Here is a 24,385-nt window from a genome sequence, read left to right on the forward strand (position 1 = left end):
TGACCACTCTATTTATGTAGAATTAATACTGAATGTCTACCTTTTTTAAATTACCAAAAATCAACGGTCCAACATATATCAGAAGACTGAAGTTTCTGGAAAAAGCAATATGTATATTACATTTTGGCGCGCAACACGTTGCTGCTCTTTTGCCAGTAAGCCTCAGCCACGTGCTGTTTCGTTTTATGGATGAAACCAAACGCCGCCACCCGGTAGCGTAATTTGTCGAATCCATTTTTCCGAATCCTAGCCGAAGAACAGCATTTCAACCATTTCGCCGCCACCGTGTCGGAAAAACTTTGGCGTCGCGACGCCCCCTAAAATGGACGAGCTTCAGTGATGTTTTCCTGACGACGATTACGATTACGGGAAAACGACGACGACATTGGGGGTCCATATAAGAAAGCGTGCCCGCTACTATCAGTTCATCATTCCGTTATCGGTAACTGGTGCACGAGGTTGTGACGAGGCACCGAAAAATCCTGGACTGGTCCCGGTTAGTGTGGTAACTTCCGGTGTGGTCGTCGTTGGTGGTTTCCTGCTTCGGAACAAGAAAAAGTGTGTGCGAGCGAACGAGTGAGCGAAGTGTGTGTACCGGAAACGAACGGTGGGGATCTCACTTCCGGTGTGTCTTTGCCGCCGCTTTTACTATTTCGATTTCTGGTTTTTGGTTCCGTTTTTTTTCTACTGTGTGTGCATAACCCACAGGTGATTGTGCTGGGGCAGGAGATTGCCAATGATGTTTGCCTTTTGAAAGGGATGTTATTTTTCCCCCCGTTCAGAGTTGCATTCCCGTTTGAGGTGAAAAGGAAACCGACTAAGGATTCGCGATTGTGACTTGCCTCTGGAGTGTTATCAGAAGTGAGAAGGTTGTGGGAGGTGTGCATCGCGAAGGTGAAATCGCGCACAAATAGATATCGTTTCCGGGGAAAACTCTCGCGCGCTGGAAGTGTGTTTATTGTGCAACAGTAACCCCTTTCAAGGCGGCACCATTCAGTGGAAGCAATTTGTTCACGCAGGAAACAGCTTTTGAATTATCGTTCGTTTTTCTTACAATCAACAGGAAGTGAAATCGTGCGGAAGCAGAAACAGTTACAGTAGTTGAATTTCAAACAAAATTCTACACTAACACAGGAAGTAGAAAAGTAGTGCATGTGTCAAGATGAATAAATTACTACAGGGAACGCTGTTGGTCAGCCTGTTGATCATGTTGGTGGCCAGGGCTCACGGAGCGGCCAGTAACTACTTCTATTCGGAATCGGAGGAACCTTACCCGAACCTGTTGGGCGGTGAGTTTAGCTTAATGTCACACTTTTACTAATGTAGAGCTGTTTAATATGAGGCATCCTTCCAAGTGAGGAAAATAAGTAATCGGAAGCTGACCATATGTTAGCTGGCAATCGGATCCCGACGGCGCTGCGGTAGTGTGAAAATGAAGATGTTGTTTTTCTAGCGCGCGATCCCACTTGGGGTGGGGCATGATGGAAGAAAAAAATATGGGTGTGGAATGGTGAAATCGGGACGTTTCTTATTGTGTATCCTTGGCTGGAAATAAGAGAAGCTTGACTTTTCTTTAGCATAAAGATGGTTTCTTATGCACGATATGTGTACCTACTTAGACATACATATATGTGAAAATGGTGTTGGCTGTTACAATAATAGTTATCATTACCTGTAAATATTATGATGTCTATGTTTAAAAAACTGTTTTGTTTAAAATTTGGCGTCTTTGGCACGAATCATCTGTAAGGTTTTGTATATCATCTCTAGTTTTAGTGATACGACGATTGGAAGTTTTAAATTTATAATGTTTTGAATGAAATCAATCCCTGAAAAATAATGAACCAACAAAACTAGTATCAAAAACATAAACTGATTTTGAATTAACTTGCTTTTAATCAAGTATTCAAAATATTTATAAATGGTTGAGTTCTGGAGATGTTGGCTTCAAACAAATTTCTTTTTACAATTTTAAGTAAACTCAATACAAAAATTATATTTTAATATTATGATTGTTTAAAATGATAAATTTAATTTAAAGTTACATTAATATATTGCATACGACATAGAAAGCTTATTTTTGCGGATCGAAAAGGGTCTGTAGGAATGAGATGAAGGATATGCTGAAAAAAAAGTTGAAAAAATAGGCATAAAATAAATTTACTTTGGCATATTTTTATATTTTGGCAACACTAGTGAAAACAAACAAAACGAAGTCACTCATAGATCTATTCTTATGAATGACAGACGTGAATAAATCTCTGAATTGAGATTCGTAAGAATCCTAAAATCACAACAGGGTCGTTACTACCATACCGAGTACATCTCAATTCTAGTGAAAGCCAGTCTCGATTTTCCAGGGCTTTTTTAGGACCATAGATATTACATCGAGAAAGAAGCCATGAACAGTCGATTTAATTTCGTTAAACCTTCGTCTAAAACAGTGGCAAGTTTAGAGGGTTCTCCCAGAGAAACTCCCATAACATCATATCGCACAAATCTCTTTTGAATTGCTTCAAAACATCGCAGTAGAATTGTGTAAAGCTCCATATTTAATCCCACTGTACAATTAAGCAATCTTTCATGCTTGCGAGCTATGATGACATATTATTTCCATGAAAGGTCTTACAGTAATTGTAAGATCATCGTATAATGGAATTTAACTAATCTGCAGATTGTCGAATTGTTTAACAGTACAGTAAATAGCTAGCTAAGATCGCACAGCACTGATTATTGATTGTAATATTGTAAATATTGTCAAATTTGTATATCAAAAAACGGCATCTATAAATAGATTTGGAGTCCGAAATGATGCAGTTAGTGGTATTTTATACGATCAACTGATTTTTAAACGGAACTTTCAACTGTACATGAACAAATTTGCTTGTTTGTAAGAACATGAAATGGCGTCGAGGAAGTATCGAAGGACAGGAATCGGAACGTTGTGAGTTCGAGCCTGAGGATAGATTGATCAACAACATATATGCATTTTTAAACCAACAGTTAAAGTTAAGGACGGTCACAAGATGACAATATGCATACGCAGTATTTGGAAATTGGCATTCAGTATTTTTTAAAAAGGTTCATCAATTTAATCAAAGACACATAAAGTTGTATATGGTTCAATTTTATTCGCAGTAAAAATTAAATTCTATTGTATTTATGTTCACGGCGATTCATAGTAAAATCGTAATAAGGGAAAAATATAATTGCTTTGAGATACAGTAACAATAAATTTTATTAAATGGTGAAGAAAGTTGTACAAACCTCAGGCTACCTGCAAAAGGAAATTGTATCAAATTGTAAGGCAGGCAATAGAAAGTTGTAAGTTGTACAATCCTATGATTTTATGCAAAGCAACGTTGCTATAAAATTGTTGAAAACGCAATACAAAGTTTTATATTTTCAAGGTGAGCAAAGTTTGATCCGTATATTGCCTCCACTTTAGTACGTACAGGCTCATAAAAAATATTCTATACAACTTTTCCAGATTGTACAAAAGTGTGTATATCTCAGAAACAACTGAAATATACAGACCAAAATGTTCACTGGGCCATCATACTAGGCTTGCGGATTATAATGTTGAACGAACCAAACAACAGTATTGAGCTCACAGACAGACTGGATCAGTGAATTCTTTGCTCAAACGTAAGATAAATCCCAGCATACGGTTAGCTTTTCCGATAGTAGCAGATAAGTGGTGCCTAAAAGTCATACATATGACTGTCTAAAATAACATCAAGATCTTTAATTTGGTCTACACGATGCGCCCAAAATTTTATAAACGTACAAGAAAGATTGTTTCCTGCGTCCAAATGTTATGTTTCAACTCTTAGCAACACTCAAAACTAGAAGGTAAACAGCACACCCCAGTCCACTACAGTATCGAGGTATTGTTATAATTCGTGACAGCCAGTAAGATTGTGTATGATTAGGAATATTCTCAGATCATCCGCATACAGGAGTACTTCACAGCCAAAAAGATGCATGTTTATATCATTGCAGAATAGCATAAACAGTAATGGGTCCAAATTACTGCGCTGTGGTCCCCCTAAAGTTCGAATGAAGTCGGTGGATTCAGCGGAGCCAATTCTGACAGCTAAACGACGGTTTGTTAGGTAGCTCTTGATCCATACACACAGTCTTTCGGAAAATCCTAAACGTTGTAGCTTTTTGAGTAAGATATCGTGATTCACTGATTCAAATGCGGCAGTAATGTCCGTATATATGGCATCAATTTGTTTGCTGCCATCGGTATTGGATGAACAGAATTATGTGAAAACTGTCAGGTTTGAGGTTACTGATCTTTTGGGAAAAAAATCATGCTGATTGTCAGAAATCCTACTCCGACTCCGACACGATGAAAATATTATATCGTTGATGATCCTCCCCGAGACATTTGACAGGCTGCTAGCGACGCGACACATCGATAATTACACACAACCTTTTTGTCACTTTCTTAGAGACAGAATGATCATGAATGATCTCTTCCAGGTGGCAGGAAATTTTTGTTGGTTGAATATGTGAGTGAGTGGCTTTACCGCAGTATTCCATCTTTTCCTGTTGAGGTAGAAAACTTCTAATTGCTGATATCATCAAGTACCGTTTCTTCGGTAATAGCGTCCAACTCAATGTAGTGACTAGGGTAAAATAAATATTTATTTAGCCTTTTAACGAAACTTGAAATTAACGGTCGCGCATTTCAGAAGTGATTAAAATTTTGGAAATAAGTATCCGAAAAGTATGGTACAATTCTATAATTTTGATGAAGACTCGGAACTGTTTGAAAACTTCTATGAAAAACTCGGATGATTTTTTTTTCCGATGAAAGACTCGGATAACTTTAGATGTGTCGATGCAAGACTCGAAATGTTATTTATATTTCCGATGCAAGACTTATGGAAATATTTTTAGAACAATATGCAATATAAGAAAAATTAAACCACAACATAAAAACACAAACACAGGAACACACACACCCAACAACATGTAATAGACACCACCAAATATACACTCGTCATGATCAGATAAAAAATCAGTTGGAAAGTGAAAGTGTAAATTGTGTGACAACTTTCAGATGCTGGTGAATATAAATCCAAAAATTGTAGGACAAAACGGTTTTTCAACCGAAAAATTTTGTACACAGTAAGTTAACACACAACATTTATTCTAACAATACCCAAATTTATTTGAAAAATATTGTAACAGATATACAAGACAGCTTTATCTGATCAGCCGAATCAAACCAAAACAAAAAGACGACATTTTTTCGGTAAGCAATTTTATAATATTGAACCGTTTTATAAAACTGTGTTAACATATAATAAAATTACAGTCCCTGATGAAGATCCTATAAGGATCGATACGTTGTATCTTAAATAAATAGTCGTCTTTGCTATTTAAGTTGACTGATAGCCGAAAAATTAACCCCCCATAAAAGATGCAAGACTCGGAAAACTCTAGATAATCCGATGAAAGACTCGGTAAGTGGATTAATTCTGTGATAACGATGAAAGAATCGGATAATTTTAGATGTTTCGATGCAAGATTTGAAAATTTATTCATATTTCCGATGCAAGATTCGGATAACTATTGATTATTGATATTCCGAAGAAAGACTCGGATGATTTTTTTCCGATGAAAGACTCTTATAAATTTAGAAGTTTCGATGAAAGACTCGAAAAGCTATTCATATTCCCGATGCAAGATTCGGATAGCTGTAAATATTCCGATAAAAGACTCGGATTATTTTGGTAATTTCGATGGATTATTCGGATCGATATTGTTGTTCCGATAATAGACTCGGATTCGAAAGACTCGGATGAGTTTTGTTTGATATCTCGAAGAAAGACTCCTAGGAAATGAAATTCCGATGAAAGACTCGGAGGAGTTTTGATATCACTATGATTGTTTTGGTTATACCGATGAAAGACTTGGATATGTTCAGAATTTTCGATTCAATGAAAAGTCTTTCTCCGGTGAAAGTCTCGGAAAATTAAAGATGGGAATTTACGGTTCGACGAGAGATTCGAATGACAAAAGTGATCAATATGTCGGTTGATATTCAGATGAAACACTATGAATCAGAATATTAAGATGCTGAGTCAATGGAGGATTTGGAAATATGAAATACCTATAGGAATTTATTTTTCCAAGAATGTTCCGAATAATTATAATTGATAAATATCAGATGATAGACTGAGAATAATTTAGAACATTTCTATCTGATGAAACACTCCAAAAATTTTAGTGAGAATTTATAGATCGATGCAAAATTCGAATGACAAAACATTGATAGTTCGGTAAATATTCATACGGAAGACTCTGAATGATTCAGAATATTAAGATGATGATCATAAAGGTAATGAATCTATCTCCGATGGAAGTCTTTATAAAGATAGAGAATTTTGGCAATATTTAATTGATGAATAGTTTGGTTAATATGCAGATGACCGATTCAGAATATTGAGATGATGGCTCACGGATGAGTCTTTTTCTATTGAAAGTCTCGAAATATAAGAGATAAGATTTGATGGTTCAATGATAATTTTTAAAAATAATTTAATAAATATTTGAGCATATGAAAAATGAATATCTTTCGGTTCAATGAAAGTAAAAGTCTCAATTCCATAAACAACTTTTTTGAAGACCTCAAAAAAAAATTTACAATATTTACGTTCTAACATATGAGACAAATTAAAAAATATCATTGAACAAAATCAGAGGTTTTTGAAAATTATGTAACTTAGAGATGAATAGCAAATAATTAACTTGTTTTCCCAATAAACTTATTTTTAAAGCTTTTTATACAACTTTAATTTGCGAATTTATTATTATTTATCATGTTCCATAATCTTTCAAGATGATTGAATGTATTTTTTAAAATTATTTTGCGACTTTATCGGTGAGAATTAAAGAGTTGAAATGAAAAATGGATAGCAGATCAGAAGAACGTTCTGAAGTGTTGAAAAGAGCGAAGAGCATTTGAAATAGAAGCTTATCCACATACTAAATTCCTTGTTTCGCAGCAATTAACTGTATTGAAGAAGGAGAATTAAAATATATAGGACTTCATAATATGATTTTTTCTCTATACGCATATTGAAGGTGAATAAATTTTCTATCGATCATATGAACTTTATTTTCACTTATGATCAACAGAGATGTTAAAATCGCGAGTCTACATACTCGCACTTTGCCCTTCTTTGCAGAACGATTTTATTTCGTTAAACTCAATCTGCAATGATGCTACCTAAAGTTCAACTCGGAAAGCATCAAGAATTAAGCTTCGGGTAAACTCGGCAGGAGTAAACAGTAATCGGGGGGGAAACATCAGCGAAGCAAACGAACAGTTCTGCGAATTAAAAAAAAATCGTTTTCGTTCGGCAGCCGAACACATCAATCGGACAACGCATGGGGGCGTGGCTTAAATTGATAGATACAAGGGAACGGGAAACGAGCGAGAGAAGGGTGCGAGGAATGTTAACTCGGTCCGTCGGGCAACGATCGCTCGTGAGCATTCGTGTACGGTAAGCTTCGTTCTGTTGTTTCGTTGGTATGATTTTATTCCTGCGAGGCATGGAAAACATCAATTCGGAAATGTTCTCTTCGTTTTGTGTGCAATCGCGTCATGATGGGAACGAAGATAAAATCAATCTGCACACAACAAGTTAAACTCGGAAAAAATCAGCCGAATGATTCTTTCCGAAGTGAGTCTACACACCGCTGATGATCAACAAAAATCAAACAAATTAATATCTTCAGAGAAAGTTTTGTTTTATCGACAGTTATTGACTCTATGGTAGCATTTTCAAAATATGATTTTCTATGGACCTTAAATGTCAATTCAAAACATAATTTTAAAGTGGTTATTCATTAAAATTGGTCGGAAAAAGAAAAATTTATGGTTTCCTAACTATAATAGCAATAATTGTATTTTTGAATTATTTAACGAACCGCATTGTACTGGGCCATCATGCAACATTTTTCAACTTCAAAAGCTTCTAAAAACTTAACGTCCACAGAAAATCATATCGCTTGTACATCAAAAGTTTGAAGGTTGATAGGACATCAAATTGACGTAGTCCGAAAAAATAATTAGTTTATTTTTAAATTTTCAAAAACATGCGATTTTCACCCTACTAAGAAAAAGTAGCAACAAACTTTGTTTTTAGTGAAAAATCAAATCAAAACATTTGAAAATGTATAGTTTCTTTTTGTATACAGTGAGCGAAATAAGAATAGCACCACTATGTGTTTTGCTTGTTAAAATATGAATGATTAAAAATTACGAAAATTTTCTTCCACAGTTCGTTCTGAATTGTTTAACGGATAAATCAAGCATAACTTTTTTCGGACGTAGCAATTGGCGTTGAGGACCAAAAATGTGAAAAAAGGGTGTGAAATAAGAATAGCACCACTTGAGTTTTTCAACAAACACAAGATTATTTTTGAAAATTTACTGTGTTAAAATGAAAAATAATGCCTCTACGAATTATTTGAATAAATAACTGCATTTTAAGGAGTTTTCCAGAATTCCAAAGGTTTTCAAAGGATTTAAAAGGGGGTTTTAAGAGATGCTCCTCTAGCGTTAAGGAATTTGATATTTAAGCTATAAAACTTTATCATACTGCTTGATCTCTTCATTAACATTCATAAGTATGATGCAAAATGATGAAACATAGATTTGAGGCTGAGTTTGAATCCAAAAAGCAGGTTGGAATTCAAAAATGCTAATGTTTTTTAATAGTCAAACACTATTTCTCTAGTTTTAAGTCATAGATGGCAGCACTATCTTGCCGTTTAACCAAATTTATGCCCATTTTCGAATATCCGGGTTTAACTAGGGAGTACTGGATGATTTTGGTCAAGAAATATATACAACGCTTTGGAAATTCTAAGATCACTAAATCCAAAAAAAAATAGAATGGCATCAAGGTCACAAAAAGTGAATTTTTTCGACCGATTATCAGAATAAAGTTATACTTTGCGATGGGGCTTGATGGACCAGAAGGCTAGCAGTATTATTGGTATGATTTGCAATTGAATCGGAAGTTGAGATGAGGAGGAATTTTGGCGATTGTACAATGTACATTTTTGTGCTGGTGATTCTTTTGCAAATCCGGAAAAGCTTTCTGCAGCGTGAACTTCCACAAAACTGTGATGGGAAAATACCTCGAAATGATGAATATGGGCCTAAATAAACCAGAAAAATCAATATTGAGACTTAATTTGGTTTTAACTGCAAGATAGTGCTGCCATCTACTACTTGAAACTGGAAAAAGTGTGGTTTACTGAACAAAATCAAATTTTTTGATTTCCAACCTATTTTTTTCTGATTTAAAATTAATCCCGAATTTTTTTTTTTAAATATATCTTTATTAGTACCAATTCATCATTACACTTACATTACATTAATACATTAAATCAGGTGTTCAGTTCAATAATGAACTTTCAGAGCCCTATAGTTTAATAATCACTAAAATTTATTTATTCGACTTAAATTTGCTGAGCACAATCAAGCATTTTTATAAAGGAGAACATCCTGTAGTGAAAAAAAAATATTTTATACTAAAAACTAAAGCTATCCTAAAATTAAACTAATTGTAGAGAGAGCGAATCTCTGCGATGGAAGACTGCATCGATTTGCCTCTGAAGCTGGAGATGATTTTGTTGGCCATCTCTTCGATAGATTCAATGCCTGCAATCCGATGAAGATCTTCGGTGCTGTGCCAAGGTGGAAGCCACAAAATCATTTTCAGAACCTTGTTCTGAATCCTCTGGATAGCTTTCTTCCTCGTCGCGCAGCAGCTAGACCAAATCGGAACTGCATACACTGCCGGCCAAAAGTTTGGGATCACCCACTAAAAAACATGCAAATTTTGATCGTTCATATCTCAGCCGTCTTAGGACATATTGAAAATCTTCTGATCTCATTTGAAAGATAATGAGCAATAGCTATCTCGGAGGTATTTTGCCCAAATATAATGTTTTAGTTTTGAACTTAAAACTTAACCTAAAGTTATAACATTTTCAAAAAATTGCACTCAATATTCAAAGCCGATCATCTCGGGATAGGGTGAACCAAATCTCAAAATTTGAGTGGCATTAGAATTCTTGTTCTTTACTTCTCAAAACACAATCAAAAAATTTTGTGAAAAAATTCAAAAACGTATTTTTAATTAATAAAATAGACACTTAAGTTATCGTCCAAAAGTTTGGGATCACCTCTTTGTATGGAGAGTTTGGGATCATTCTTATAAAAACATGCAAATTTATTTTATTCATATCTTTCTCATCTAACATCGTATTGCAGATCTGAAGGGTTCATTTGGAAGCTTAGGAATTGTTGTTTTTTAATAAATTCATTCAAAAATTATATTTTAAGGTGAGAACTATAAAAAAAATCTGGGAACTTTCAAAAAAACAATTAATTTCAGGTGATTTTTTTATGGTTATCACTTCAAAATATAATTTTTGAATGAATTTATTAAAAAACAACAGTTCCTAAGCTTCCAAATGAACCCTTCAGATCTGCAATACGATGTTAGATGAGAAAGATATGAATAAAATAAATTTGCATGTTTTTAAAAGAATGAGCCAAAACTCTCCATACAAAGAGGTGATCCCAAACTTTTGGACGATAACTCAAGTGTCTATTTTATTAATTAAAAATACGTTTTTGAATTTTTCACAAAATTTTTTGATTGTGTTTTGAGAAGTAAAGAACAAGAATTCTAATGCCACTCAAATTTTGAGATTTGGTCCACCCTATCCCGAGATGATCGGCTTTGAATATTGAGTGCGATTTTTTGAAAATGTTATAACTTTAGGTTAAGTTTTAAGTTCAAAACTAAAACATTATATTTGGGCAAAATATCTCCGAGATAGCTATTGTTCATTATCTTTCAAATGAGATCAGAAGATTTTCAATATGTCCTAAGACGGCTGAGATATGAACGATAAAAATTTGCATGTTTTTTAATGGGTGATCCCAAACTTTTGGCCGGCAGTGTACATTATCGCTGGTCGGAAGACTTGCTTGTAAGTAAGCATCTTATTCTTCAGGCAAAGTCAGGATTTCCTGTTGATGAGAGAGTAAAGAGATTTAGTGTATTTATTGCATTTAGACTGAATATCTTCAATGTGATTCTTAAAAGAAAGATTCCGAACAAGTGTGAGTCCCAAGTACTTCACGTGATCAGACCATTCTAAAGAAACCCCATTAAAAGTTATGGAATGATTTTCATTAGGTTTTAAATATTTGCTCTTGGCTTATGGGGAAATAAAATAAGTTGAGTTTTGGAAGCGTTAGGAGAAATTTTCCACATTTTCAAGTAATTCAAAAAGGAATTTAAATTTTGTTGCAATCTACTGCGTACCACCCGTAAATTTCGACCTTTGGCTGAAAGCAAAGTATCGTCAGCAAATAATCTTCTACCTTTTCCTTCTGGGACATCAGGAAGATCAGAAGTAAAAATATTGTATAAAATAGGCCCAAGTATACTACCCTGAGGGACACCAGCTCTAATGGGTATCCTTTCAGAGCATGAATTTTGATAGCTTACTTGCAAAGTTCGGCTAGTCAAATAATTTTGAATAATTTTGGTGAGATATACAGGAAAATCAAATCGAGCTAATTTAGCTACTAAACCTTTGTGCCAAACACTGTCAAAAGCTTTTTCAATATCAAGAAGAGCAACACCAGTTGAATAACCCTCAGATTTGCTAGCGTTAATCATATTAGTTACACTCAAAAGTTGATGTGTAGTAGAATGTCCATGACGAAAACCAAATTGTTCAGCAGGGAAAATAGAATTCTGATTAATGTGAATCATCATTCTATTCAAAATAACTCTCTCAAATAGTTTACTTAAAGAAGGAAGCAAACTAATTGGTCGATAACTTGAAGGCTCTGAAGCACTTTTTCCAGGTTTCAAAATTGGAGTTACTTTGGCATTTTTCCATTTATTGGGAAAATAAGCCAAGTGAAAACATTTATTAAAGATTTTAACTAAAAAATTTAAAGTGCTTTCAGGCAACTTTTTAATAAGAATATAGAAAATCCCATCTTCCCCCGGGGCTTTCATATTTTTAATTTTTTTGAAAATCAATTTAAGTTCATCAATATTTGTCTCACAAGAACTTTAAACACAATTTGCTTAGAAAGAATATCATCAAATTCTAGGGAAATTTGAGCATCAATTGGACTTACAACGTTTAAATTAAAATCATGAGCAGACTCAAATTGTTGGGCTAATTTTTGAGCTTTTTCTGAATTAGTTAAAAGAAGTTTATCCCCATCTTTCAAAGTAGGAATTGGCTTCTGGGGCTTTTTTAGAATTTTAGTTAATTTCCAAAATGGCTTTGAGTAGGGTTTTATCAAATATAATTGAAACAATATTCACCACACTTATTTTCGTCATATAATGAGAAGGCGACACCATCAGCATCCTCTAGCGGACAAAATGGAAGCATTAATTCGAGAAATTCGTCTAACTTGTGATTAGCGTGTATTCCGACTCGACTTGATCAGGGATGCCAGTTATAATAAATGAAATTGTTTGTTTCTATTCTTGCACCATAAAAATTTAAGTAAACCTTCAAACTTCATTGTTTCAAAAAATACATAGATTTGGATGCGCATAAAGTGTTTTTTTTTTAAGAAAAAGATATTAAATTTAATTGGTCAACTGCTTAACTGTTTTCAAAATTTTGCTTACTAATAATAGTTAAGGAAAAAAATATCACGAAATTTACGTAGAAATATCGTTATTTTCTCTTTACTAGATGACGGGTGTCGCTTTTCAATTTGACAAAAAATGGGTTTTTAAACGATTCGTATTAAAAGATGGTATTGTTATTGTCTCATGCTAGATTTTTCTTGTTAATATTTGAACATTTTCAAACAAATTTTTTTATCATTATCAAACTATAAAGTTTGTTAGATCATTTATCAAATCCAGATCTTAGGTCAATAGACATTATACCGAGCTTTTATTCAGCAATAACATGACAATAATCTCTCTTAAATGTTTATAATTAATGAATTGATTAAAAAAATCAATGCTAACAAATAGTTTCCGAAATGCCAGTGCTAAAAAAAACAAAAAGCTAACAACAAATATCCTTGTTTTCTGATTATGGACTTGGAATCATGCTTGAGAGACTTGTGACAGATCTTCTGAAAAACATGAAAGAAGTAAAGGCTGGTGGTGCGAATTTTGAATTCATTTCTTAAATGAGCGGAATTTTTTTTTTATGTATTCCTAAACTAAACAAAAAAGTGATGAAAATTTGTTCGGACGGCATCCCTGATCAGCATTTTGACAACTCCAGATTAACATTTTGAAAAGGCACAGATTGATTTTTTTTTATTAATTGAGACAAATGTATGCAACAGAATTGTTTTTTCTTTCAAATTCAAACCAATTGTACTGAAATAAAAAAAAACTCTTTCGATTCGCAATGAATAATCGGAATGCGATTTATTTCTTAATGTTTTCCCATCATTTATTTGTGCACGTGAACGCAAAACAAAAATCTAATTAAATAAAAAATCACAGCTGAAATAGTTTCACAGAAACGATTATCAAGGAGAAAACAAAATTTAAGCACATTTTTTTTAATTAATACGAAAACGAATATTACAATCACGATGTTTAATAGTATCAGCCGCGGTCAGGTGTAAAAGCTATAATAACACTCAATTTTGACACTTGCTCCTCGGTATTGAAAAAGCAAGCCAGGAACCATATTTGAATACCGACCAGCTCCTGATTTGACAGATGCTAACAAAAGGAAATAGCATCAAAAAACAACAACACCTATCGGAGCGTCACCAGTGGCTAAAATGGAAACCAGTTTAGCACTTACCGGTATGCAAATGTACTGCTAAAGCTAAAAAAGGACCTAGAATGTGTCCGGGGTTAACACCTGGGATAGCACTTACCGCTGCCGATGCTTTAAAGGTTTAGACAACGTTTTAAGAATTGTAAGAATATGCGCTGGTCATAATTCATAGTTATTCAAATAGCACTCATTTTACTTCCGCCTTTTCTATATGCTACGCCACACTTTTTGCGATTGTCAATTGAAAAATCAGGACACCTGGCATCTCTGATCAAAGCTACGAAAAAATTCACAGTGTAATAGTTCCATTTCTGTCGCCAGATAGCGCTATTCGTGTCTCCCGATTTCTCGTTAAGTGGTGTATATCGGTTCTAGTATATCTGGTTTTATGTCCTCTACTGCTTTAGCAAAATTTTCATTACGAATGAAATTTAAACGACGTTTGATCTCTTTTTGAAGGTCGCAATAAATTAATTTCAAATAAGGATCCCTAGTTCGTTGAAATTGGCGTCGACGAATGTTTTTCAGTCGTATCAAAAACTGAAGATCATCATCAATTAAAGGTTGATTAAATTTATGTTTAACTTTAGGTATTGAAGCGGCTCTAGCATTGACTATTGAAGTTGTCAAATTTTCTACAGCCAAATCAATATCTTCTATTGGATTCAATGGAACGTTTACATCTAAATTACGTTCAATAAAATTCATATATCGCTCCCAGTTAGCCTTTTGAAAATTAAAAGTTGATTTTAAAGGGTTTTCAATGGGACTTTGGGATAAAGAAAAAGTTACTGGAAGGTGGTCTGAATCGAGGTCCGCATGAGTAACTAATTGACTACAATGCTCGCCTAAATCCGTTAGAACCAAATCAATTGTGGAGGGATTTCTAATTGAAGAAAAACAAGTATGCCCATTAGGATATTCAACAGTATAATAACCTGCAGAGCAGTCATTAAACAAAATATTCCCATTTGAATTTGATGAAATATTATTCCAAGATCGGTGTTTTGCATTAAAGTCACCAATAATAAAAAAATTTAGATTTATTTCTGGCGAGTTTTTGTAAATCTCCCTTCAAAAAATTTTTCTGTTCACAGCTACATTGAAAAGGCAAATATGCGGCAACAATTATAATTTTCCCCATAGAAGTTTCTAATTCAATTCCAATTGTTTCTAAGACTTTTGTATTGAAAGAAGGAAGAAGTCTAAATTTGAGACGACTATTGATGACAATAGCTACACCCCCACCTTGTCGATCAAGTCGATCATTTCGTAAAATTTTAAAGAAAGCATTGCTTTTCAAGTTATTGTCTGGCTTTAAAAAAGTTTCAGTGATGGCAGCAATATGTATGTTTTGAGTTTTCAAAAATAAAAAGAACTCGTCTTGGTTAGCCAGCAAAGATCTAGCGTTCCAATTCATAATATTTAAACATCTATTTGGATCCATGAGGGAATCGTAAAGTCATAATAATTTTGTTAGCATAATTAAAAGAAGTTTGGAAAGCTTCAAACATTGAATTTGCTTTCAACATAAGTTGCATCATTTCCATTAAATTTTGATGCAAAAATTTTAATTTTTCCTCAGTAATCTCACCCAAATCAACAAAATTGTTAGAATCAGAAGAGGAAGAAGAAGAAAAAGTATTTGAATTTCGGGGATTTTCCCAAGCCTTCGCATGAACGTTGAGACTTGGTTTTTTCCCATTTTTATTAGTTAAACCTGAAGAGGGCAACCCATTTTCAACCACCTCTGAGAACGATAAACAACGAGTCTGTGGCGCAGAATCAGCCCAGGTAACATTAAAATCACTTCGGGTATTACCCAGCCTTGATTCCAATGTAGGCCGAGGCTGACTGCGAACAGGCAGGTTGTTTGCCGGTCTGACGTGTGTAGACGAAAAAGAGGAAGGAGGAGAAGAAACTTTTCTGGAAACTTTGGGGTTTTTCCTAGAAGCAACAATTTTTGCCCTAACGGGACAATCTAGAGAATTCGAGGAATGATTACCTGCGCAATTCGCACACTTAAAAAATTCTGTTTTTGGCTTATCACCACCAAAAAGGCATTTAGATTTTTCATGATCGAATGAGCCGCAAAACATGCATCTGGCATTCATTCTACAATTTTTAGTGCCATGACAAAAAGCTTGACAACGACGACATTGCGTAATATTTTGTAAAAAATTGGTATGGGATTTACGAAAAGGTTCAAATTTTACTCGACCATGAAACATAAGACGAGCCTTTTCCAAAATTTTCAAATTATTAACCTGATCCTTTTTAAAATGGATCAAATAAAGTTCAGGAGCAAAACCAACACTACTGGTATTATTCGTGTTGGTTCTTTTCCTCATTTGAATTACTTGAATTGGAGAAAAACCTAACAAAGAATTTAATTCATTTGTGATCTCATCCGGTGTCTGATCGCCGGTGAGACCACGAAGTACAACTTTAAAAGGACGATCACCTCTAGTGTCGTACGTAAAAAATTGGTGTTTTTTATTATTCAAATAATTTAAAATTTTTTGAAAATCATTAAAAGATTCCGACAATATACGAGCAGTTCCCCTTCGACCGATCTGAAAAGAAATCTTCACATCCTTGACGGAAGTGACGATTTCTTTTCGAAAGGCATTGAAGTCAGGAATCGTGACCGTTATTGGTGGAATTTTTTCGTTTTTAAGAGTATAAGAAGAAGAAGAAGGTTTCTTAGTACTCTTATCAATATTAAATATGAATATTTCCTCATCACCGATGTTATGAAGGACATCGAATGAATTGGAAATTTCAACTTTTTTGGCAGATGGCCCTGGATTAGGTTCAGCAATCCGTTTTCTTCCGGCCCTTGAGCCGGCCGAAGACTTCCCCATGCTGGAAAGAAAAGAGAAAATATGAATAAAAGAAAATGAAAATAATTTTAGCACTGAAAAGTGCTGATTGAAATACAGGTAAGGAAAAAATAAATAATGTAAAATGTTCCTGCAGGTACACAGCAACGATACGATGCTCCGGCGTACGTGTTGACGGCTCAACGGTACAGATGGAAGAGTGAAATTAATCCCGAATGTTTGTTTCATCATTTCACGTCATTTTAATGAAGAAAGTAAGTAGTTTGGTAAAGAATTACAGCTCAAATATCAAATTCCTTAACGCTAGAGGAGCATCTCTTAAAACCCCCTTTTAAAACCTTTGGAAACCTTTAGAATTCTGGAAAACTTCTTAAAATGCAGTTATCTATTCAAATAAATTGTTGAAGCATGATTATTCACTTTTACACAGTAAATTTTCAAAAATAATCTTGTTTTAATTAAAAAACTCAAGTGGTGCTATTCTTATTTCACACCCTTTTTTCACATTTTTGGTCCTCAACGCCAATTGCTACGTCCAAAAAAAGTAAACTTATGCTTAATTTATCCGTTAAGCAATTCAGAACAAACTGTGGAAGAAAATTTCCGTAATTTTTAATCATTCATATTTTAACCAGCAAATCACATAGTGGTGCTATTCTTATTTCGCTCACTGTATTTGTGATGTTATAACGCATAAAGCGCGATTGCAGGAATTTTTGGTTTTGTTGGAATTATTTTTTTTTTAGGAAAAAGCATAGTTGCTGCATACATTTAGGGGGAAAAATACTTCAAAAAGTTCTACTAGCTGAAATCATAAAAATTTATGTTTGGATTGATGGAATTTTGAAATGATCAAACTCGTGCAAAACAATCATATTCTAGCATATGGAATCGAGATTTAAAAGGTTAATCTTTGATTTGCATTTTAATGCGTTTTAGCCCAGACTGGTGAATTATAAAATCTTTTATTTTAAAATTGTGGTGATTGTTCGATAAATATTTTTTGATCAACAGTGTGAGTAAAGGATAATAAAGCTATGTAAAGTTTGTAGGTGAAGAAGAGAATCTCAAACTTTAAAAAACTTTTTCAAGATGTGAGAAACTATATAATCATCATTTTTGTCATCATTAATTGATAACTTAATAACATTATATTAAAATAAAAAGTAAATAAGTTTTGTGGTAGGTCCATAAATGTAATTTAAAATTTTAGAAAATATTTCATATTTAAATAATTGTTGAAAATAAAAATCGCCTTGAATTTAAACTTACACTTTGCTATTTTTTTTACATTTTTGGATTTCTCGGGAGTCTTTTACTACCAAAATGATTTCATTTTTCCATAGACTTATAAAATATTGATATAACTTAAGGAAAGTTGGAAAATGTTTGTAAATTTCAGTTCAAGAATCTTCCAATTCTTAACTGAAATAAATCAGGGCCTAAATACTAACCATGTTGAACTCGAATCGAGTTGGAGTAATGTAATAATGGCTTTCCTGTTTCCAGTATAGCTTGTCTGTTGTTTACTTCGCAGAAAAAACCCTGACACGAGCTATGCGGTTGATTGTCAATCATCATTGAACCAGTAAAATCACAACAACAACTTCCCATCCCCAATTCACAACAAATAAGCTGGTATGCTGTACTGCGCTGCGGCGGATATCTTCATCCCTTCATCTTTCGGTTTCCTCCCACGACGAGCAATCTTCCTTCAGCTGCCAAATATCCATTCGATGGCTGGCGCCTGATTGTCCATCGAAGTCAACCCCCTAAAAGGATAAAGCTACACTGCCGGCCAAAAGTTTGGGATCACCCACTGAAAAACATGCAAATTTTGATCGTTCATATCTCAGCCGTCTTAGGACATATTGAAAATCTTCTGATCTTATTTGAAAGATAATGAGTAATAGCTATCTCGGAGGTATTTTGCCTAAATATAATGTTTTTGTTTTGAACTTAAAATTTAACCAAAAGTTATAACATTTTCGAAAAATCGCTCTCAATATTCAAAGCCGATCATCTCGGGATAGGGTGGACCAAATCTCAAAATTTGAGTGGCATTAGAATTCATGTTCTTTACTTCTCAAAACACGATCAAAAAATTTCGTGAAAAAATTCAAGAATGTATTTTTAATTAATAAAATAGACACTTGAGTCATCGTCCAAAAGTTTGGGATCACCTCTTTGTATGGTGAGTTTGGGATCATTCTTATAAAAACATGCAAATTTATTTTATTCATATCTTTCTCATCTCACATCGTATTGCAGATCTGAAGGGTTCATTTGGAAGCTAAGGAATTGTCGTTTTTTAATAAATTCATTCAAAAATTATATTTTGAAGTGATTACCATAAAAAAATCACCTGAAATTAATTGTTTTTTTTAAAGTTCCCGGATTTTTTTTATAGTTCTCACCTTAAAATATTATTTTAGAATGAATTTATTAAAAAACGACAATTCCTTAGCTTCCAAATGAACCCTTCAGATCTGCAATACGATATGAGATGAGAAAGATATGAATAAAATAAATTTGCATGTTTTTATAAGAATGATCACAAACTCACCATACAAAGAGGTGATCCCAAACTTTTGGACGATGACTCAAGTGTCTATTTTATTAATTAAAAATTCATTCTTGATTTTTTTCTCAAACTTTTTTGATTGTGTTTTGAGAAGTAAAGAACAGGAATTCTAATGCCACTCAAATTTTAAGATTTGGTCCACCCTATCCCGAGAAGATCGGCTTTGAATATTGAGTGCGATTTTTTGAAAATGTTATAACTTTAGGTTAAATTTTAAGTTCAAAACAAAAACATTATATTTAGGCAAAATACCTCCGAGATAGCTATTGCTCATTATCTTTCAAATGAGATCAGAAGATTTTCAATATGTCCTAAGACGGCTGAGATATGAACGATCAAAATTTGCATGTTTTTAAGTGGGTGATCCCAAACTTTTGGCCGCCAGTGTATTTTAGATATAGCGATGATTACGCACTTTGATGCAGGAGTTTGCAGGATTTTCCATTTTGAGGCAAAATTCAAATCACGTACTGTCAACACAATTTCGGATGGAGCCTTGAAAGGCAGGGTAAATTGTGGCGCTGAGGGAAGGAGAGGATCTTCTGATAAATAAACCTAATATCAGTCCTCTTCCTTTGAAAGGGGGAGCAACAAGTGGGTGGAAGACATTTTCTGCTGCTTCTCAGTCAATCTGGACCTCGTCATTGACAATCTCCTGCCGACGGATCTCGGAAGCTCTAGGGAGGGTATATTGCTGATTATGACGCTCGGGTAAAAAGTACCTCGAGTAAGCGTAGTTTGAATATTTGTAGAGACATTTTAAAAAATCTGCATATCTGGAAAAAGTAAATATACAGTCAAGAGGATGAATGACCAAGTTGGTTAAAATCCTATATAAGTAAACAAAATAGTATAGAATAGGTACAGTAAAACTATTTGATATTTTAACACATAAAACATTGCTTTCCTTTAGACTAACAAACAACAAAAATAATCATGAAAAAGGTTTATTCATTTCAACAATTTCAAGTCTTATTGAAAACCTTTATTCAGCCAATATCGAACTTTAAAAGCACGCATCTAAGTACGCGCTTATTTTGAGTTGCTTTTTTTTGTATTTGAACTGTAAAATTGTTTTATCATAATCTAAAATCGATCAAACTGCCTCAATTTATGCCCGACAGCTCCGTAAAATAAACTGTCAATCACCGCAACACTCCATTTTTCTCCTGTACCCGCAGCAATAATCCGAGCGTATGTGCATAATTTATCGTCTGGTAGATTATTATGATTCTTTGACAGGCAGGCACTCGATTCTCTGCTCCAGGGTTAATACGAGCTCAAATTCAATCATCGTCAACACATATTGTTGGCAATGTTGTTATTCCAGCAGTAAAGATTAATCGTAACGCCATGCTGCCGGCTGCTGTCTCCATACAGAGCGTGCGACAATGCTGTCGTTGTTTGTGTTGTGTTCAATGAATACAATTAGGTCTATGTTGGAAATTTAAGATTGAAGCCCTGAAAATCAAATCGATTGGGGTCTCTGACAAATAAAATATTCACGTATTTCAAAACGTATAAAAGTTTCAAAATGCACGTATGCTTTGAAAAATGTACATAAGAAAATCGCGATCTGAGTTATACTCATTGACGCAATTTGAAAACGAGTATGAGTCAGATCCTGATGTCCTAATGTAATGAACAGCGGCTAAAATGTAAGCTTAGATTTTTATCTATGAACTTGAAATTGACAAATTAATAGGTTTTGTCTAACTTATCTCGGAATGAGATAAGTTGGACATAACACGTTACAAAATGAAATATTATCAAACCTTTCTCGATGAACCAACCGACTACTATCGACACGAATAATTAAGATCAAGCCGCTCGCTCCTTGCAGTTCTATACTTTTGCTAATGGAATAATGACCCCCCTGAAAACACCAGATGAGGACCAATTAGAGACAAAACATGATAGCTAGCTTAAACTGACAGTAAATTTAAATAACCATGATAACTACCACGAGTTACTCGGTACGAATTGCTATGACAATTGTTGATAGAGAGCATATATATCGGAGCAATTTAGATATGAACATTCGTTGCCATCCTACGCTATTAGTTTAACAGGGCGAATAAAATGCCTCGACAGTAGAACATTTCCTATGTTTAAGGGTATCGCAAGTTTTCAAGATTGCTTCTAAAAGTTGTATTTATTATTTATTTATTTATTTATTTACATAGTATTCCGTCTCACGACAAAACTTGACGAACATAATTCCTAAAGTTGTTTTTATATTGGTTTTATTTTACACTAAAAAAAAAACAGCGAGTAAGGCGTAATTATTTATTGCTTCGGGAAGACCATGGTGAAAGTGAAAGTAAATTTTGTTGATCATTTTCATCCTTTCAAAATTTAAATGGCTTGTTGAGCATCTGCACTCAGAGGAAATCTTATTATAAATTTCATAAGATACATCTTATGAACCACTTTTTTGCGTCCAAACTAATTTTCCATAAGAGTCTTATGAAATTCTTTCAATTTTCGTACGATGTTCTTATGAAAAATAGAAGCAACGGCATTGTGAAAAAATGATGAACACATTCATTCATAGCATCAGTTTTTTTTCATCATCTAACAGTACGAAGCAATCGCCAGTTCAAAGTTATTATAGTTTTCCTTCAATGTTCAATGTTATTGTTATCTCCGGAATGGTAAGTTCGATTTGATGTTTTTGGTGTGAACGTTGAATACATTAGTAAACTAAAATACATTATTTGTTTACTTTTCAGCAAGCTGATCGGCAAAAAACGAAAGGTCGAAGATTAAGATGCGGCAAGAAAAAACTTTGATGGAGTCGTCTGTTGATGCACTGCTGATGGTGACCATGGAGGATTTAATTTTAAACAAATTTGGCAAACAATAAAGTGAATGTTTTCAGCATGAAATATCGAGAATTTTTCTAATTAGAAAGTGATTTACTGTTTCCATAAGAATCTCTTATGAAAAGCAACAACCTCTCATTGAAGTAGGCGTTCATCTTCAGAATTCATTCGCGTCATAAGACAATCTTATGAATTTCATTAATTTTTCTTATGGCGCCACTTCATAAGAGAATCTTATGGCATACATAATAGTATTTTTCTGAGTGTGGTAATGTATCTACTACTTTTCGTTGTACATTTAACATGAGTTTTTATCAATTATTATGCCTTAAATTTAGCATGTAAAATTTTTTGTATCGGATTTTATTATGCTATTATTAACATTTACAATTCTTTTTACAATTATCGTACTGGTTAATCTGATTTTACTTGATTTTTTTTATTTGTTTCGTTTATATTTGATCTTATTCTACCTTACTTTTTTGGTACGTCTAGTTTTGTCTTTTTTATAATTTTTTTAATGACTCGATATTCAAGTATCTTGTTTTATTTGATTTATTATGATGAATCTTGTTCAACTCAGTTTCATTCAAACGCATCTTTATCTTACTAGCTTTGTTTTGTCTTGTTTTTATTTATTTGATCTTGTTTGCTTTATTTTACATATTCAATTTTTTTTATTGGTTGTTCCTCGTTATTTACAATTTTATTCTATTTGATTTTTTTCAATTATTATTTATTTTTTTTTTGTAGTTTTACACAATCTCGGGTTGCGTCATATAGCGGAATTCGAAATACTTGATCTCTTTGAACTAATACCAATAGGGAAGAGGCGGGCTATATGCGCATATTAAGGTAAGCACTCATTTTCTCCCATATTTGTAAACGTTAGAAAAGTTTTTCTGTTAAAATCTCTTACAGTTTTTGTGAAAATAATTTTATAATAAACGAAGTCGAAATAGCCGATTTTCGAAACTGGCGGGCTAAATGCGCATATTTATGTTTTTAACTATATTTCATTAACACTAGCAATATTTTGATATTATTCAATTGAAAATGGTTGAAACGGATGTTAAGCATACGTCAAGGCCGAAATTTTTGTGAAATTTTGAACATCACTAGTTCTTTTGCATGAAACATAGTTTGGTATGCCAAATGGCCATATTTCATGGTAATATTTTGTTCATATCGTATTTTTATAGGATCAGTATGAAGTTCTTCTTTTTTCGCTGTAAGATCGTGATTTGAGCGTAGATTTAATGTTTAAATGATAAAAAGTAAAAAATTTATAACACTAATCTGTGTACTGTATGCGTATGCGCATTTTACTCAATATGCGCATTTAGGAACACTTCCCCCTACTGTGGGGATTTCATGCAATTTTTACAGCATTTAAAAGCTCAGCGGAATAGATTCTTTTACAAAATGAGGACCAGATGGACAATTATTCAGGCGCAAAAGAATCGGGTTTATAAGATTCAGTTTGATTTTTGAATAAATGCTGTAGAAGCCAATTATTTTTTAAACAGTGTCAAAACTCCTCATCATTCCTTATGAAGATATTAATATCATCGGCATCTGTTATAACATTTTTAAAAGTGTTTTCCAACAGAAAACCTGAAAAACATACAACGCAAATAATGCCAAGTTAAGTGAGCAACCCTGTCTAACTGAACTCTTGATAGAGATAGAATCAGTGGAAAAACCGATTAATGAAACTTTTGAACTCGTATTGGATATATTGATAAATTGAATTGGAAAATCAAACTTCTTCAAAACTTCCCATAAAACATCATGGATTACTCTATCAAACGTTTTATCAAGAATAAAGCCTTTCACTGCTTTTGATTTGTTGTATTTGCAAATTTCTTAAGCACGACCCATTTTAAATGCAAACTAACTGTGCTGGTCAAATGACTATGAACAAAAAAGGTTGAAGTATTTTAACAAAAATCTAAGCAAAACTTTTGTTATAAGCGTTCAACATACTAATCGGTCGAAAATCAGATAGAGAATAAGATTTCTTTATTTTCGGAATCAAAATGATTCCAAAAAATGATATCTCATTTACATTGAGGGCCTCAATCAGATAATCGTTATAAAGACTAATTAAATCTTCTTTAAGAATATCATTGTATTTTTCATAAAAACGGTAGCATTATGCAAGGAATTAGTTTTCTCAATATTAACCATCTATTGCAGGGGTGAGCAACCTTTTGAAGCAACGGGCCACTTTTAATTTGAAATTGCTTCGGCGGGCCGCATTAAAATAAAAT

The 24,385-nt window shown here is 33.5% G+C and overlaps 1 protein-coding gene across 5 annotated transcripts in view; it reads left to right on the plus strand.

Moving 5' to 3' along the window:
• The first annotated feature begins 379 nt into the window (after nucleotides 1–379).
• Nucleotides 380–24,385, plus strand: part of LOC129744530 (uncharacterized) — a 142,244-nt gene continuing 118,238 nt past the window's right edge. Inside the window, exons 1-2 of one of the 5 annotated variants that reach the window (XM_055737103.1) lie at nucleotides 380–496; nucleotides 1,064–1,289. In XM_055737103.1, the coding sequence (XP_055593078.1) occupies nucleotides 1,163–1,289 (127 nt within the window). In that variant the 5' untranslated portion in view covers nucleotides 380–496; nucleotides 1,064–1,162. Of the gene's footprint in view, nucleotides 709–1,063; nucleotides 1,290–24,385 lie in introns of all 5 variants that reach the window. The other 4 variants (XM_055737100.1, XM_055737101.1, XM_055737102.1 and 1 more) reach the window with 4 other exon arrangements.

This window comes from Uranotaenia lowii, chromosome 2 (genome assembly GCF_029784155.1).
Source record: "Uranotaenia lowii strain MFRU-FL chromosome 2, ASM2978415v1, whole genome shotgun sequence".
Classification (NCBI taxonomy): domain Eukaryota; kingdom Metazoa; phylum Arthropoda; class Insecta; order Diptera; family Culicidae; genus Uranotaenia; species Uranotaenia lowii.